The sequence below is a fragment of the Haliaeetus albicilla genome, chromosome 11 (assembly GCF_947461875.1).
Source record: "Haliaeetus albicilla chromosome 11, bHalAlb1.1, whole genome shotgun sequence".
NCBI lineage: Eukaryota > Metazoa > Chordata > Aves > Accipitriformes > Accipitridae > Haliaeetus > Haliaeetus albicilla.
Window position 1 is genome coordinate 8,144,070 of NC_091493.1, and position 17,789 is coordinate 8,161,858.

The 17,789-nt window shown below is 36.6% G+C and overlaps 1 protein-coding gene across 2 annotated transcripts in view; it reads left to right on the forward strand.

Moving 5' to 3' along the window:
- CCDC6 (coiled-coil domain containing 6) overlaps positions 1-17,734 on the forward strand; it is a 54,827-nt gene extending 37,093 nt beyond the window's left edge. Inside the window, exons 6-9 of one of the 2 annotated variants that reach the window (XM_069796030.1) lie at positions 2,408-2,564; positions 5,802-5,902; positions 9,699-9,823; positions 10,174-12,133. In XM_069796030.1, the coding sequence (XP_069652131.1) occupies positions 2,408-2,564; positions 5,802-5,902; positions 9,699-9,823; positions 10,174-10,194 (404 nt within the window). In that variant the 3' untranslated portion in view covers positions 10,195-12,133. Of the gene's footprint in view, positions 1-2,407; positions 2,565-5,801; positions 5,903-9,698; positions 9,824-10,173; positions 12,134-12,180 lie in introns of those variants that run through there. The other variant, XM_069796029.1, reaches the window with a different exon arrangement.
- Positions 17,735-17,789: the final 55 nt, after the last annotated feature.

Genomic DNA, 17,789 nt, shown 5'->3' on the forward strand with positions numbered 1-17,789 from the left:
TTGGTGGTTTTAGCTTTACTAGAAGGGTATCTGGAAGAATCAACAAATATTTCTTGAATATTTGGGGCCAGAATAAATGTTTCTATCTTTTTTCTTTTTTTTCAGAGACTTAGCAGTATTTCAACACATAGATTTTTCAAAACATACTTATGGCCTACTTAGTAAGAGTCTTGTTATAAATTAAGAATTGCTCAAAAGAATTAGCAGCTAGCAAAATAAAATTCAGTTGTATATAAGAATTTCCCTTGTTAATGGTTGTAGCTACCTTTAAATAATTGTAGCTGTGTTAGACTAATTGTTCAGGCAGCTATTTGACTTCACAATGTAGCAGAACAAGTAATCTTATTTTGTTCTTACCTATGTAAGATCGCTTGGAAGGTAGACAGAATAAATAGCTGTGTAGAAATCCTTGTGTTTCTGTTGTGAAAAGTGTTGTGGACCCTTGACCAGAAGTGGAAAGCCTGCTTTTTGCCCTGCCTTTCAACAGAAGAGGCTATGGCTCTGAGCACATGGTCTCAGCTGGCAGGAAGGTTGCCTGCATTTTCCTGTGATATTTGCAATGCCAATCCTTCGTTCCTTCATGCTAAATCTAAAATTTCTATCAGAGTTTCATGAGTTTTGCCTAATTCCTAGTCAGTAGCATTACATTTCAATTGATAGGTAAGTAGATACGTAATCATATAGATGGAAGAATTTGGACAAGTGGGAAACAGGCCATGTTCTCCCCTTCTAGTGTGCTGGTCTTGACAAGCTAACTGGAATATTTCAACCCCTGTTTAGAGAAGTAGCTTGCCAGAGGCAGAGGCCTTCCTTAAAGACAGAGATGATGGGAGGGTGCTCTTGTGCAGAGGTTTTGTGCACAAGTTTGTGGTATTAATAAGTTGTGTCAGTTAAAAGAAGATAAGGACTGCTAATCTTTGTACTTGCCAATTCTGCACTGCAGTCTTCACTTACCGAACTTCAGAATAAGAGCAAGGCCTTAGATTTAAAGTACTCTTTGTACAAATCTGGCCTACTTAATTTCATTTAAAGTATTCTTTATTATTTTTAAGTGGTTTCTTTTTGAATTATTGTGATTTAGGGTAAAAATTCGGAAGCATTTAAAGTAAAATTCTCATTGAAAATAAGACCTAGGATTAAAAGTACTCTTTCCTTTTGTGAGAAGGTTAAACAGAGCTGGAATATGAATAGCAATACTGACAGAAATGGTGGATGTGCTAGCCTGCAAGCAGATGAAACTGAAATAGAGTTTTCAGTTTGGTGTTTGCAATATGTGGTCATTAAAGAACCTCTAGTATTATTCATAAATACTTAATAAAATCTTCTTCCTAAATTCTGATATTGGTATTATAGTTTGTATTCCTGAAGCACTTGCTTCTAGTCTAGGAACTGTTTTGGTGTAATAATAGTTTTAAGTAAGTGATACTGTTATATTGAGAAGTGATATTTCCACAGGAGATAAATTACATATTGTTGATAGTGTGGGAACAGTCTTCTAAAACAGGAATATTCTTTTGATTGAAGGGTGATGCATAAAGAAGTGATCACAAAGCATGATGAATCGTAATTATTTTTTTTTTACTATCAAGGAATTAACTGTAAACTTGATCAAACATGAGAAAACCTCACAAAATACGTTGTGTGTTGTAAGTCTTCATCATGTGTTCCATTATTTAAATAAGCTGTCAAAATGCTTCATAGCTTTCCATAAGTTGATTTTATCACTTTAAATAGCCTGTGATGCCACACCATTTGCCACACCATTTAAGTGATGTTTGCTGAATTTGTTTTGAATTGCAAACTCAAACTGCCCTTTGATGTAAAGAATAAAGCACTTGTTGACTTTTAATATCAGTATATGTTCTGCTGGCAAGTCTCTATGATAAAATGTGTAATTGAAAGAATGCTATAGAATACATATACAGTAGCAATTTAATACAAGTTTGAGTGTTTTGGGTTTCAGAACTTGTTTTGTCCTTCCTTCAAAATGGAAATACACATTTAAAATAATTTCTTCTGTGTGTTGCAGTAAAATCTTTGTAAGCATGGAATAACATTATTTTAGTGGAGCAGGAGTCATTGTATTTCTTCTTTATGGTTTTGGTTTTATTATTTTCTTCATTACTTTTTCCTTTCTTTTCAAATTCATTTAAGTAAATACTGTAAAACTTTTTTACTTTTTTACCTTTTATTTCCAAAATAGCTGTCAATGAGTAATTTATTTTAGTAGCTACTGTTCGGAATTAGACTTTGAACTGATAACTTAGACATGAGAATTTTGAGTGATCCATCCTGAGCATTTTCTGCACCCTCATTCTTGAAGCACCTGAGTGAAATTAGGCACAACATATTTGCCTGTCTGTGAGATTGAATTTTAATAACATTTTTTAAAAATTCTGAATTTCAGATTCAGAGAAGATGGCACAATATTTAGAAGAGGAGCGACATATGAGAGAAGAAAACTTGAGACTTCAGAGAAAATTACAGAGGGAAATGGAACGTAGGGAAGCACTCTGCAGGCAACTGTCAGAAAGTGAATCTAGTTTGGAAATGGACGATGAAAGGTTTGTATTTTCTAGCCATCCAGATATGCTGGCATTGAGCTTATTAATCAATACTAGTATTTCTTTTTTACTATTATAGAATAAGTATAGAAATAACCTGTATATGGGTTTCATACACGTATAAAGTTTTAGCATGGTCCAGGAATATCTTCAGTAAAATTGTATAAAACTTGTGTAGAAATCACATTATTTTTAACAGTGAGAAACAAAATATTTGTATCTGAAGATTGCTTAGGGTTTTGATAACGTATATTGAAATAAATATAGCTGTGGAGTTGAGATTCGGGATAATTTGATCATAGTACCTTTGTTTTGCCCCTAATTTGGTAACAGCAAGGAATTCTGTGAGGTAGGAACAACGTCCTTACTTGGGGATAATTTGTCCTTTGCAGAAAGTAAAATGTGTTCAGCCAAATACAAAGGGATACTGTGTAAAGCCATAGAGAGAACTTGTTCTTGATGTCCAAACCATAACATCCTTGATTTTTAATTTTTTTTTCTCTACTGCAAGCTGCATTGCTTGCACTGACCTTACAGATAGTCTTGAGTTTTTCATGGTTTTATATGATGCCTTTTAGTGTTTTCTCACACCATAGTCATATGACAGTGTTATATCTTGAAAGAGGTTTTTAAGTACACTTTGAATAAAACATTTCTTATCAAATGCTCATTATTTTGTTTTACTGTTTTACATTATTTTGGATTTAAAGTGGTCCTTTAAAAAAAAATTTAAAAGTTACCCCGTGCTGTGTATTCTTCTGATACTGAGATATTTCTTCTTGGGTCATCGGTATATTTGTTATAAGCCATAATTTACCAGAAACAAAGTACCAGATATTTTGTTTCAAGGAGCACCCTTAAAGTTCAAGGTAGTGTTTTCATTTTAATGAAATACTAGGCAACTGACATATTGCAGTAGCATCTGGTATTAAGATGTAGTGACTGCTATATAAATTAAATTGTTAGAAACACAGGATTCTGGTGTTTGAATCTACTTTTATTAGCCTAATCTTTTCTGACAGTATTTACATCGTAGTGGAAATATAGTCAAAATCTAAATCTATGTGAATTATCAGTATTAATCCAAAAAAGTAGAGTATCCTAATAATGTTTTTGTCACCCAGTTGTAGGTAGTGGTGATCAATAAAATGCGGGGAAATTTGGTTAACTCTTCTGTACTTCTAAGAAATTTTGTTGCCATGTTGATTTTCTTGGTACTACAAAGGTGTGACAGAATCGCTCCAAAACAGGTATTTGCAGTGTAAGTAATACAAAGTAAAGGGAAGGACAAAGCAGGTGTTAGAGTGGTTAGTCTTAGGAGAACTGTGTAGACAAAATAATTGTGGAACTACAGGCAGTAATGATTTTAAAATGTAATTTTTTGTCAGCTAACACTGTCTTCCTAAAAACAATGGTGGTGATGTATCAGATACCTAGTTTTTTCAGTTGCATTCAGTTAGCTGATGATACTTATTTTCTGTAGATGGGCGTAGATGAAAATGCTTTACTGGATGCAAAATACACAGCTCTCCCCAAACTTCTTCCTCCTGACTAGCAATAGCTTTGTCTTTTCAATCCTCCATTCTGTTCTCTGGAGTAGTAGGGAAATACCTGAAACCAGGAAGCACGTAATGGTGTGTTGCTGTTCCATACCACCTGCTCCAGTACTAGGATGACTTACAGAAAATTGTGATTTATTTGTATTTTATTCTACATAAAGACAAAGACCACTGCCTTGCTGTAATACATGTACTGTCTGCATTACAAGTTACTGTATGTTGTAGAGGTAGCCTAGTCAGTTCAATTTCACTACCCTTATATTTATTAAACTTTAACTACCTGTTTGTTAATTTTCTGTTTTTCCCCTATCACAGCTACTTTTATTACCTGATCTACCCAAATTTAAACCAACCTTGGTATCACTACAGTGTACTGCCTGAGTTAGGTGTTGTGGCTTAGTAACTGAATATCCTGGTTAAAAATTAATAAGATGCAGTATCAAAACATGTTTCAAATAGTATAGGAACCAGCTCACGGATCTCGAAGTAGTCATCATTGTGAGTTCCATCAAATAGGAATATTTTTAATGCTGCTCCATTTTGTGTTGTTTTTGTTTTTTTCCCGTGATCAGGAAATAAATGTAAGTAATTTCTGAGAACACAGTGGTAGAAGGGGAGACAAGTAAGAGTCAAAGGGCCATTAGGTAGCCAGTTTTGCCTGCTGCTTTTCTGTGTGTAAAGGAACACAGCAAAATGTAATAATATAAACCCAGGTGCACTGATTTCCAGCCGTAAGTGCAGGAGAAGGCGAGCACGGGAACCTCTAATCTAGACAACGACTGAAAAATCTAGGTGGAGAGTGCATAAGCAAGTCACCCTGAAAGCTGCCAGCCTAGTGCTGTGGAAAAAATACACAAAATTACTTTCAAGATACAAACAGTAAGTTGCAAGTAGGAGCAATTGGTATCATTTTGATCTCCTTTTATATAGCACTTAATGGCTGTGAAGAAGCTTCACTGTATTCAGTGTGTAAAGTACAAAAAAATACCACTAAAATTATTATAGGTGGGGAAGAATGCCTTGCCTGAGGTTCTAATCTGTTCAGTTTATCACAGTAAAGTGTGAGAGGTGTCTTGCAACACAACCTAGAAGTATCTTCAGTGGGAGAAAGTCCTGGGTTCAAAATGTCTCTCTGTTCCGGTGGCAAAAGACGTGGTGAGCAAATGGCTAAACGTTGAGACCAAAGAGATTCAAGTAGGAAACAGGGCGTGTTTTTAACTGTGAGGCTGATAAGCTGTTGGAACAAATTATTAATACTTTAATGATTCTTTTCCCCCCTTTTCATGATTACAGATTAGTGCTGAATACCTTTCTGGAAGATACGCTCCAGCCAGACAAGCTATTGAGTTCAATGTAGAAATGATGTGTAAAGTGCAAAAATGTCAGATTGGATGACATGATTTATACCTCTGGCCTTAATATGTACTGTTCTAACCGTATGCAACTTGTATGGTTTTAACTGCAAATGACTAAGATAAGTCCAACTATTTCCATTGAAAGTTAAGCCAGTATCTGAGCCTTCAGCAATGAGAGTTCTTGTCATGACTTCCTAAAGGTCACCGGTCCTTCATTAATCTAATGTGATTCTTATGGGAATTGAAAAAACCACAGTGAAACATTTAAAACATGGCACATTTTAAAAGGTTTGATCTAATTATTCTTTACCTTTTTTTGTTAGATATTTTAATGAGATGTCTGCACAAGGATTAAGACCTCGCACTGTGTCCAGTCCTATCCCTTATACACCCTCACCAAGTTCTAGCAGACCTATATCACCTGGTAAATATTTAAACCAGTTTCTAAAATTATTGTATGCATCACATAGTAACGTGCCCTGTTAATATATTTAGGTCACTAGCATTTCAAAGCTAGTCTGGAGAAAAAAAAAACGTATCACAAATGTAAGAATAGTTTTGCCTTAGATGTCTAGTGCAGCATGTTTTAGGATGGTTCTCTTTTACGCTGTGAACAGATATGAAAGGTCAGTTAAGTAGCTGTCACTTGAGCTTTTATTTCTTGTTTGCTCTCTCTTTTTTTTGCTCTTATCGTTTCTTCTTTTGTGTTTGGTTCCCCCCCCGCCTCCATAGAAGTTGCCCAATGAGATGCATAGTTCCAACAGATTCCTAGAGTTTGGTGATGAACTAGTAATGAGACTGCTATTGTGCTCTGAATCAGAACTTCTTATAGAAGTCTAATCTTGAACGTGTTGGAAAAAAGTCAATTTCCATTTCTGTTTAGTAGAGAAATGGCTTTTGTACTTCTGCTATGTAAAACAATAACTATAAAATTAAGAATTCATGTCTCTAGTACTTTGTATAAAAAAGGCAAACTAACCTTTTCTGAGTTCTTAATTACTGAATGTATTTTTTAAGTCAAAGTATTGTGTTACTAACACATTTATTGACTGAAAGGTAAATTCCCCTAAAATTGCACTTGGACATTCATTAAAAGTTGTTGGCCATGGATGTTATATGGCAATCACAAACTCACTTGTACGTAATGAATTGAGTCCTGCCTGCCCTGCTCTCTCAAGTTTACCTTTAGAACCTGTTGGACAGGTAAGGGCAAAATGAGATGTGCTCTATATTGACACATTCTGCAAGATAGGATTGAGGTGTTTTATTACACAGGTCTGCTAGAACGTGTAAAATGTCTTTAAACTCTTTGATTTTCAAGACTGACTTTAGTTTTTCAGAAGGACTCAAAATAGTTTTCATCCAGGTGTTGCAAAAGGAGTAAGCATGTGTGAAAACTAGCTATGGCCATAAGCCATACACTTATAAGACAGTTACAGTGTTAAGAGATGAGCATTATGATAGAGTTTTTCAAGAGGTTTTCAGGCTTCTGAAATGAGCCAAATCACTTGACATTCAAAGTTTTGCAAGGTATATTACTAAGAGAACAATGTATGTTTTCTTATCCTTTTCCTATAACTGGGTGTACAGAAACCTAGTCATGCTAACAACTGTTCTGGAGGAATTGCTGTGGACGTTTGTGGTTATACTTGTGCAGCCTTCACAATAATACAATATTCAACTGCACGTTGTATCTGCAGTCCATACAGTGGTTATAATTAAAAGTATGTATCGAAAAAATTATCTGGTGACTTATAGGCTTGCATCCTAGATTACCTAGAAATGCATCCAATTTAGATGCTGATGTGTTAGTGCGGGTGTACTCTTGTTAGTTTGTTCCTACACTGGGACTGAAGCACATTCCTTGTTCCCTGTGGACTTTACATCCCATCAGTAGTTGATACAAGAGTGCTGCATTCTAGCGGGAATTATATCCCACAAACAGGGGATGCTGAAACACAGTCTGAAGCAGAGTTAAAAATAGCACAGCTGAAATGATCATTTCTCTCATTACTCTCCCTCACATCTGATGAATTAATATCCACAGTTGGGAAGCTTCAGACTTCAGAAAAATAGAAGCAGCAGTTTGTTAGAGAACTAATGAGATCAATAGGGAATTTTGTACAGCTGCCTGGGATATATGAATGCAGTAATGGATGAAAACAAATAGTTTTTGAGAGTACTTTATATCTAAAGTAGTACAGAAGACACTCAAAAATATCAGCACAGAATAATACAATGCTTATATTTTGCATCAAGTAATTTATGACTTGGCATGTTTCGTTTGGGAAATGATGTGCTTGAATTTGTAGAAACATAATGTGAAACCAGTTAGAAACACTATAATTTCATATGCATAGCCAGTCAGGTTTAATGGGTCAGATTCTGGCTCCTGAATCCCAGAGCCTTTTGTGCTTGCATGGCTTGAGGTGCTGCTTTTGAGGACTCTCTCAAGCTGAGATACTGCTGAGATTTCTAGCACAGTGCATGGAACTTTGAAGATTGTGGAAGTATTCCTAGGCAGCTGGGGATTAGTTACTCTAATTACCAATTAGTCTTTAGTGTAGATAAACTGTTTTATGCTTTGCTTCTGCAGCTAGGCTAGATAGAGATTTTGGGCTGCAGAGATGAGCTACCTTACATGTACGTGCACTACTCTGTTATCGCTTCTTTGACTGCCATGTAGACCTGGATTCGTAAAACTTTTGGAGCTGGTTTATCCCAAAGCAGTCCAAAATTGTAATGTTGCAAAAGTGACTTAAAGCATATTTTTTGCCTTTTGTTGTTGTGGGCTCTTGTCTCTGACTTGCAACACATTGTCACCTACCTGAATGTTGACTTGTTTCTGTCCTTGTGCTTACAAAGGCACTTAGTTATACAACATGTGCTGTACGGACAATTAGATTCTGTAGTCAAAAAGCAGATTAATTTTGTTCATCTGCCTTGTTTAACTACTCTAAGGTGACAGTGATTCTATTGGAGTCACTCATAATTTGCACCAGACATACATTGGGGATGTAGCAGAATCAAACTTAGAATTGAAGGAAGCAAGAGGAGTATGTTTTCTTAAATGACTTTATTAGTGATCTGAGGCTTGGGTGTGGGTTTCTGTTTCCCCCCTCACCCCCCCCACCCCAAGATCTTGTCTCATCAGTTGTCGGCACAAACACAAATAGATGTGGTTAAGGATAAAGCTGGGTGTTGGTGCATACTGTAGCTGCAGTGGCACTGTTTTGCACTGATTTAGTGCTGAACTGTGAAAACTGTTAAATCCAGTGTGGTGGTATAAAAGTTTAATAGACCTTTAGAAATTTTTTTGGTCATAATTCTCAAAGCAGTTGCTAGTGTCTAATACTAAACAGCTGAGAAAAGTCTTGTCTCTTAGCTTACTGATACTTTTGTCAGAAAGGAATAACGAGCTAAAGGTTTTGGAAAATGTGCTGTTTTGAGAAATACTCAAAGTGTTTAGAACACTTCAAGGTCTGAACTTTAAGCACTTAGCAGTTGCTCTTTCTGTTTACCTTGGTTAGCTGTACAGGTACTCTGCATTTTTATAAATTAGTTCTTACAGAAAGGAAATATTTAGATGGAAGAATTAGATATTAGCACTTTTGAATATTAAACTTTCCTTAATGTAGATAAAACAAGTTGTAATTTCAAATGTTAGTTGCTAGCCTAGTCCAGCTAGCAACTAATCCCAGAAGGTTTTAACTTCACAGCCCCAAAGATCCCTGCCTATAAATGCTGAGGCAAAACAGGAGGAATCCTGGGTGTGGATCTGGTATGCCTTGGAGGAGCCACCTACATCCACTTTTTGTGAAAACTCGCAGTGGCCCAGTGCTAGATGCTTCTCCAGGCACAATATCTCTGCTTCTTCAGACTGTATTTTGTTCAGGGAGTCATTTTCTCTGCGGAGAATGGCAATACTCGTGGACTAAAACTAAGCTGCCAGGGGAGCCTTACACCGTTTAAGTGAAAAGTTTTGTTTAACATTATGTAATATATGTTTTGAAACATATGGTAGTTTATGACAGGAAAAGAAATTAAGTTTACATCACACTTTTCAGTACAATTAATATTTTTAGATGTCTCATTTGACGGCAGTTATCATTTCTTAACCTATCATTGATTCAGAAACAAAAAAAATTTTTAAAAACCTCACACTTTAGTTTGTAATATAAACAAGAATGTTGATGTTATCTTGTTTTAACAATTTCTAGGTCTGTCATATGCAAGTCACACAGTTGGTTTCACACCACCAACTTCACTGACTAGAGCTGGAATGTCTTACTACAATTCACCAGGCCTTCATGTGCAACATATGGGACCATCCCATGGTATTACAGTAAGTATTTAAAATAGTAAATACTTGTTACCAATGTCAGTTTGGTTTTTAAAAGTTATGATTGCTTGTCCTTAAGCTTTTTTACAAAACATTTTGTAAATGTTTGTTTTTGTCTCCTTACTCCAAGATATCTATTGCTGCTTTCTTCAACCCTGATTTTCCTCTTCACCCCTCAGAAACTGATTCTTTTTGGAGAACCTTATTTTCTGCAAAAGAATAGGATATATTATCATCTTAAGGACAGTAATAGGTATCATCTTACGGATCAGCAGGCAGGGTGTGAGAAGTGATGTTCTAAGCTACTAAGCCTATCCCGGGAAGTAAAAACATTGCTTTCATTTTTCTCCTAGTCTCCACCATCTGACGGATGAGTCATCTGAGGTTGCTTCAAGCTCAGGTTTTCTTCAGGATGACACACAATGCTACCATCATGTCACTGTAACAGGCAGTTAACTCTTATTTTCTATTCTCATTGGCAAAGAAAATATAAACATTTGTTAGGGCAATTTCTCATATCTTTCAACTGGATTTATTTCCTTTTTACCTGCAATGTTTGATGCATTTCTACTTATTCGTGTTTTTTCTAAATATTTGTGGAATTTAATGAGAAAACAGAGCCTAAATATTAACCATTTGGCAAAATACCATATAGTTGTTCTTTCAAGACCATTTCAATTTTTCTCAACAGGTATGGTAGTATGTAAATATCCTGCAAGGTTTTTGCATATACTTGGCATTCTCAGATGTGAGAATAGAATGTTTAGTAGAATGCTAAAATATGGCTGCTTCTAAAATCATTTAGGTGAGCGTGCAAAGATAATTGTTAATTTCATTGAGCAAAGATTGGTGGGAATGCTAGGATGGTGGGTGTAGAACAGGAGGGAAGCTGGAGCTCAACAGGAAGGTAGAATCCTGGTTCCGGGTTCAGCCCACTACTGTGTGTCACATGAGTTCATCACAGGAAGATCTTTGTGCTTCCGGAAAACCTGGAACCTAGTTTTGTAAATAAGTTTTCCAAGGAACTTGTTCTGTTCAGTCTCTGTGAAATACTACTCTTTCTGAAACTGTAAATTAATTGGTGTCACATTGACTCACTATAAAAAAGATCATCTTCAGGAGAAAATACTAATTGTTTTGAGAAAGGTATTGATAAGTAGCTCTTGGCTTTGTCTCGATACTGAAACCAGGTCCCTTCATATTATTAGATGTACACAAATGCAATAAATGATTTTAAGTGTGTTAGAGACATCAGTCAGTTGTCAAGAATCCTTTGGCTTTTTGCATAGAACATTAATCTGTTGTACATAGTTGTGCAGAAGAATAGATACAATATACATTATTTGACTGAACTGCAGTTTGATTCTTGACTGTTCATTTTTTGATCTCCATTACAGAATAAATTGACTTTACCTATAGTACATTGGTATAGCACTGTAATCGTGCTTCTCCCCAGAGCTGATCACCTGTGGTTGATTATTAATTGTGGGTGGGTGGTTTGTCATGACATGAGGTTCTTGATTAATGCTGGATCGGTAAGTAGTGAGCATTTTGGTTTCAAAAGTGCAGAAGTTAGTGTTGTGCAGTGTAATTTATACTTTTACATTGCTAACATTAAAGAAGATTGCCCTGCCTCCCCCAGTTTATGAAGATAAAGTGGATTTTAAATCTTTGTCTTTAAAGGTGCAAGTTGTTGAAAAACCTGTGGTTTCTGTTGAGGGGAGCTCTCTAACAACTGCTTCACTCCTGCAGCTCAAAGGGTTGTAATCTTTTTTTTTTTTTTTTTTTTTTTTCCCAAAGGACAATTGGTATTATGCTTTGGTCTTGCTCCAGTGTGTAGGCTAAGAGCCTTTCAGAAAGCTAGAGATTCTGGGCAGACTCTGGCATTCGAAACATTTCTATCCACGCTCAGGTACCACGTAGTTGGACTTCATATGCCAGCAGTGTAAAGTTAAAAATTGATCAGCATCTACTGGTTGGGCAAGCACAACTGGGAGGTGCTGTCTCTGCAGCATCTCTCATTTCTTTTTAGGTTGGTGGTCATCATAGGTAAATGTATCTTCAGGACATATGCCTTGTGTTCATTTCCTGCAAGCTGATGGGAAGGAATGCGTGTTCTGTTTGATGTCAAAAGTACTTCCCCTTTCCTTTGCTACTCTATTTCAGAGTAATGTTTATTTTATGTAAAAGTTGTATTGTGATTCTTGCAATGTTTTGAAATGGATTCTTCCCACATAATTGTTCAGAATTTTTTGTGCATTTTTTTTTTCCTTTTGCCAAGCTCAATAAATTGATTAGAGGACTAGCACCTAACGTTGTTCAGGAGTGTGTTAAACATAATTTCAATATTTGTTCTGCAGAGGCCTTCACCACGAAGAAGTAACAGCCCCGACAAATTTAAACGTCCCACTCCTCCTCCTTCTCCAAACACGCAGACCCCAGTGCAGCCACCTCCGCCACCACCTCCACCACCTGTGCAACCTACGGTCCAATCCGCAGCATCGCAGTCAGCCACTTTTCAACATTCAGTGCATCCCTCCTCTCAGCCTTAGTGCATGTGCTCAGCAGTCTGTATGTCAGAAGTGGACTCATAACATGGAGCAGTTTACTAAAAGCCAAAGGCTTACTTGGCATATTTGGATTTGACTTATTTGCACTGAGGTTATATAGGCTTCACTGTTAATTGTGTTGTAAACGTTTGTATAAAATGCAGCCAGTGTTGTGGGTCTACAACACTAACTTAACAAAGTTTTCCATCAGTGTTTACTTGAACTACATGTATGTCCATTCTCTGGCTGGAACATTTGCTACTCTGTTTGGTAATACGGCATTATGTCGTTTTGCTTGGCTCCAAAGCTTCATTTTCCTGGCTTTTAGGTTTGTAAAATTAAAGGGATACCTTTTTATATTTTTTCATGACAATTTGCAGAAAATTAAAGGCATGATGGGCTATATGATAAATTCTGAAATATTACAGTGTTTACCAAGCTTATGGAAAATCATCACTATGTTTCAGTCATTTGAAATAACAGCTTCTAGTGCAAAAGTGAGTCAGACACCCTAATCAGTGCCCAAGACACATACTCTATTGTATTATGTAGTAAATAAGCTTAATTCAGCACACAGGATACATCCATACTTCTCCTGTTTAAAAGCACCTCAAATGTATGGTACAGTCTGAATTTTACAGTGAGGGAACTGGCTTGTTGAAGTCTGTGGAATGTACAATTCGTGGACCTTAAGATTTGATGATTTCACATGACATTTAGGTTAACCTGTAAGCTGCCCATACTGTGTGATCTGTCACAATTAACTTCGGTAAGTGTGGTCCTGCCCACAGGTTACTGATTGCTGATTAAAGTGTGCTCTTTGATTTTTTTGCTGCAGAAGGCAATGTGATTGTATAGAACAGCTGATGATAATTTTTTTCTTGTTAAAATATATTAATTGTGATTCCCCTGAAGCAAAGTTTGAACAAGTATTCTAAATGTTCAGAAGTCTGTTAGAAAATAAGATATAAGATGAGCATATAGGAATATACTGGCGTAACAGCCAAAATTTTGTATTGCTTGGTAGAAACAGAGTACAAGAAAGTAGCACAACATGGCACTAAAGAATGCTTATTTAGCAGCCTAAGCCGGTACAGTGTATAAAGAAATGTATTCTGAATACATTCTTTCCATTCATTTAGCACAAATAAATTGGTTTCACTTTGCAGTGGAACAAAGTGTCACTTCTTGATGTTGACATCATACTCAGTTACATTTTTCCTGAGGTTCTTGTTGAGTACTGAGGTTTATATATTATTGATAATTTTAAGTGGTTTACCTCATATATATATGGATATGTGGGCCATGGAAAATGACAAGAGAATGTTTATTTTATGAGAATATGTATCTGGCTATAATCAGAGCAGAACATGAGTACTTTATCTTTTGTTTACAAAAGTTTGTTTGACATGCCTAATGCTTTTAAGGACATTTTTAAGAAGGAAGTACAGCACTCTGGTAGTATACTAACACTTGTACATATATTTTCATGTTTGCTGCTCACCTATTCAGTAAGAACTGCAAACTGAAAATCTTTATAAAATTAGTGCTCTAAATCAAAATAGTAAGTTAAAATAATGTTGTAAAAGGTTCCGCTTAAGGAAAAACCTAGAAGTTCCTCACTGTAGCTATGTAGTTTCAGCTCTGACCGAATTTAGAGAAATGCATATGTAGTCTGTTACACTTCTTAAACCAATATGGGATCAAGTGCATTATCAAATTACATTAGTTATGGTAGTGACTCTCCAATCAAGCGATTCTCAAGATTGTGGCAGACCTAAAATTTGACCAGTGCTTCCATCTGAAAATAATTGACCATAGCAGATGCTCACCTTTCTGTAGAAGAAACTCAGCTGTGAGCATTGTAATTAAGCAGAGCTCCTGAATCAGTGGTAGGATTGCATGTGAGAAAATTAGAGGCAGTCAGAGGTGGGACTAAGGTCAAGATAGGACTGGATTAGTTTGATGCTTGTCCTTTTGTAAACATAAGACAAAGGAAAAAATATATTCTTTTATAAGTAGGATTCCAGCTCAAGTATACCACTATTTGAAATGGTGCCCTGCTTTCTGAAGTGCTTTGAGATTCTTGGACATACGGCTCTACAGAGTGCAAGCTCATAGTGGTGGTAGTATAAATGCGGGGGGGAGGGGGGAAAGCCTTTGACAGTGTTGGTTTAAGATCTTAAAATGGAAAATTGCCTAGAATAATTTACATTTGAAGCATATTCCAAAACTGAATTTGTGTAACCCAAGTTCAGCTGCTGTTATAATGTGTCTTAGTGAACTCTCCTTACTATTCCAGTCGGACTGTTACCAGAGGAAAGTAAAGAACTGACAAATGTATACTAAATCTTGAAAGTGTAACAAGGCACTAAATTGGCCTTACCTGACTAAGAACGCTGAACAAACATTTGCTTGCAATCAGAAGTGTTAAATTCTATTTGTAGACTTTTTGAATAAGATGAGAAATTGTGCACAACTATCTCCTAATAAATGTAAATGGATTTTCAGTTTTCCTTGTGAATTATAGTCATGAATTATGATTCTGCAGCTGTGATTTTATCAGATCTCCTATAGACTGGAGAAACTTACTTGACAGTGAGGTCCAGCTTACTATGAGGGCTTAAGTGCTTGGCTGCTTTATCTCAGAACAAGCTGGGTGGGTTTCTGTTGTCCTTTTCATTACTAATGCTTGTCAGTTGCACACTGCATCATCACTACTTGTGTAAGGCCACAGAAGCAATTTTTAGCTGTGATGAGCATTTTGTGAGTGTACCCCTTTACAGCTAAAGGTTTTCAAAAAAAAAAAAGTCTTTTAGCTGTTTCAACAGTGCTTTCCTCTCTGACAATCAAGCAGCTTTCTTTTCATTTTTTCTCTCAAGGTATCTGGCTTGGACACTGGAATGCAGCTGATACTCTGTAGAGCATTAAGAGTTTATTTTATCCACAATTTGTTCCAGAGAAGTTCTTTGGAAGAAGAGATGGGATTGTTCCAGAGATAGCCTTCCAGCTAACAGCCAGATAAGATTGTTTTAGTTACATGTACTCCACTGAGAGCATATTCCCAAGGGCAGAAAGGACTATCAGAGTTTTTCAAGAAAGTGTCAGTGCTTTTCTATTGGCAGTCACTGTGCTGGAGCTGAACAGAACAGGATTCCTTTCCTGTTAAAATGTTTGCATTCAGGAATCCATCTGCCTGGGTGGAATCCCTGTGCACTTCAGCTGAATGAAAAATGCAGTCTTGGAAGCAATGAAAACGAGAAAGCTTCCTGGGATCTGTGCAAGTTGCACTGCTGACAGGAGACAATATAGACTCCGGATATTTTGTTAAATAAAGGGAAACTGATCACAGAGACAAATAAAAGAGCCTAGAATATTTTGTCAATCAAAGAATGCAGTCTTTCATCCTCAGTATTGATTATTGCTTACGGAAAGGATGTAACCAGGGACCTTGTTTCAGTCTTGTAGTGCTTTTTCTAATCCTAATGCTTAGTTTTACAAGCAGTACGAGTTCTAATACTGTTCAACAATTTTTGATGTTTCCTTTTTGTTTCAGTCATGGCAGTCTATTTCTTTTTGATCCTTGGGAGTCTACAGAGCATGGACTATGCAGAGCATATTTCTCCAGTTCAAGCTATCTCATAAGAAACTGGGTTTATGAGTGTAAGCTATAAAATTATAATACGTGCATATGTTACAACAGCCTCCTTGAGGGGAAAGATCTGCTCTCTTGAAGAGAGAGAAAACAGAGCCCCTAATTACCAAATGGACTGTACGCATAGAGACAATCTGGTTTCCTCAGTTCCCCGAGGAGCTGAATTCCTCTTCCAGCCCTTTTTGGATTCAGACTAGAGTTCTCAATCTTTAAATTCCTTTTAAATTCCACATCTCACTGTAATAAGTACTCAGGATATCCTTCATATTCCTTTTGAGTAATAACCACTAGTCCCAGTACAAATAGAGGTTAAGAGTCATTGCTACTTCGTGAACCAGAGGAAGTCACTGAATATGCCAGACCGTGGCCTTTATGATGCAGTCATAGTTCAAGTGGGAGTGTGTGCTCATGTAATGATTTTTTTTCTTTTTTTTAAGCAGCTGTTATTGTTTTTGCATGAGTAGTGTGCCCTGAAGAGGAGATAAAACTGGAGTTCGGCACTGCATTAACAGATAGCTGCTACATTAGGGAGAATAGTGCTTGTTCCTATTCAACTACTTGGGCTCCAAAGAAAAGTACTATGTACTACCTCATCTTTAGGTTGGGATGATGTGGCCGCAGGTTGGGAGAAATGTTGTAGCTGTGCTAGGTTTTGTTCTGCATGTATTACCTGGATAGGAGTCTTTCCTCACTGGAACTGGGCTCCAGAGGTTATAAAGCTTTTGTAGAGGAGGAGTGGGGAGTTAGGACGGGTGGTTGAGTTTGAGAAAACTGTGTGTCCCTGTAGTAAATTGCTGCTCAGAGTACTCTTTGGCTAGGCCTGGGAATTGCCTGTACTAAAACTACAGTTTTTTTTCTGTGTGGTTTCCTTTCAAAAAGTGCTGTGTTGCAGTTCTTTTAAGTTCCTGGCATTGGTATCTAATTAAAACAAACAAACAAACAAAAAAGCAATTCCCCTTCCCACAGAAATATTGGAAGTAGTCCTCTACATGCAAAGGCGGGTTTTCTCATGATATAAATTAATACTGTATCTATAAATGAAGGTGTTTTATTCTAGTGGTAAAACCTAAGCTGTCCAAGGCACTTTAGTCTGTGATTGCTGACTTTTGTTTTGGCAGGTGTTTCAGATGAAATCTAAGCCTCCTGTGGAGGAAGAAAAAAAAAAAATCACTTGACAGCTGTAGACTGTTCTTTTCCTGCAGAAATACAGCAATTTCCTCAAATGCAAGTAAAAATGGAACAAGCATCCTTAGCTTTTCTGAAGCTTATATTTAATTTCAGTACCTTGGTGATTGCTCTTGTGTATTTAGAGAATCTGTGAAGCTTCGTTATAGGTTGGTTGGGTGTCTAGCTGGTTGTTCCTATGTTTTCCTGATCCCAGTGAAGGAAGCGTGTTCAAATTTGGATCAAATTTATAAATCCACTGGTTAACAGCAATGGTCAAAGTGCAGACTTGTGGAGCATGAATCCAAGTGATGACTTTAAAAGCATTACACTGTGTTGGTGTGAATTGGAGCTTATCGTTGAAAGAACCTCAGATACAAAGAATTTTTTTTAGCAGGTTACGTTTTATTCCTGTATTAGCTGTATTATTGCTTTGTTGTATATCTCAAGGTGTTTACATATATTTGTAATTGTTACGATGTGTCTGTAATCAAGCTCATCTGTGCCTTCATGCAGACTTCCAATAAACACTTGATTTTTTTTGTATTTACTTGTATGGAAGACTACGGGGTGGATGTCTATTTCCTTCTGTCTGTCGGCC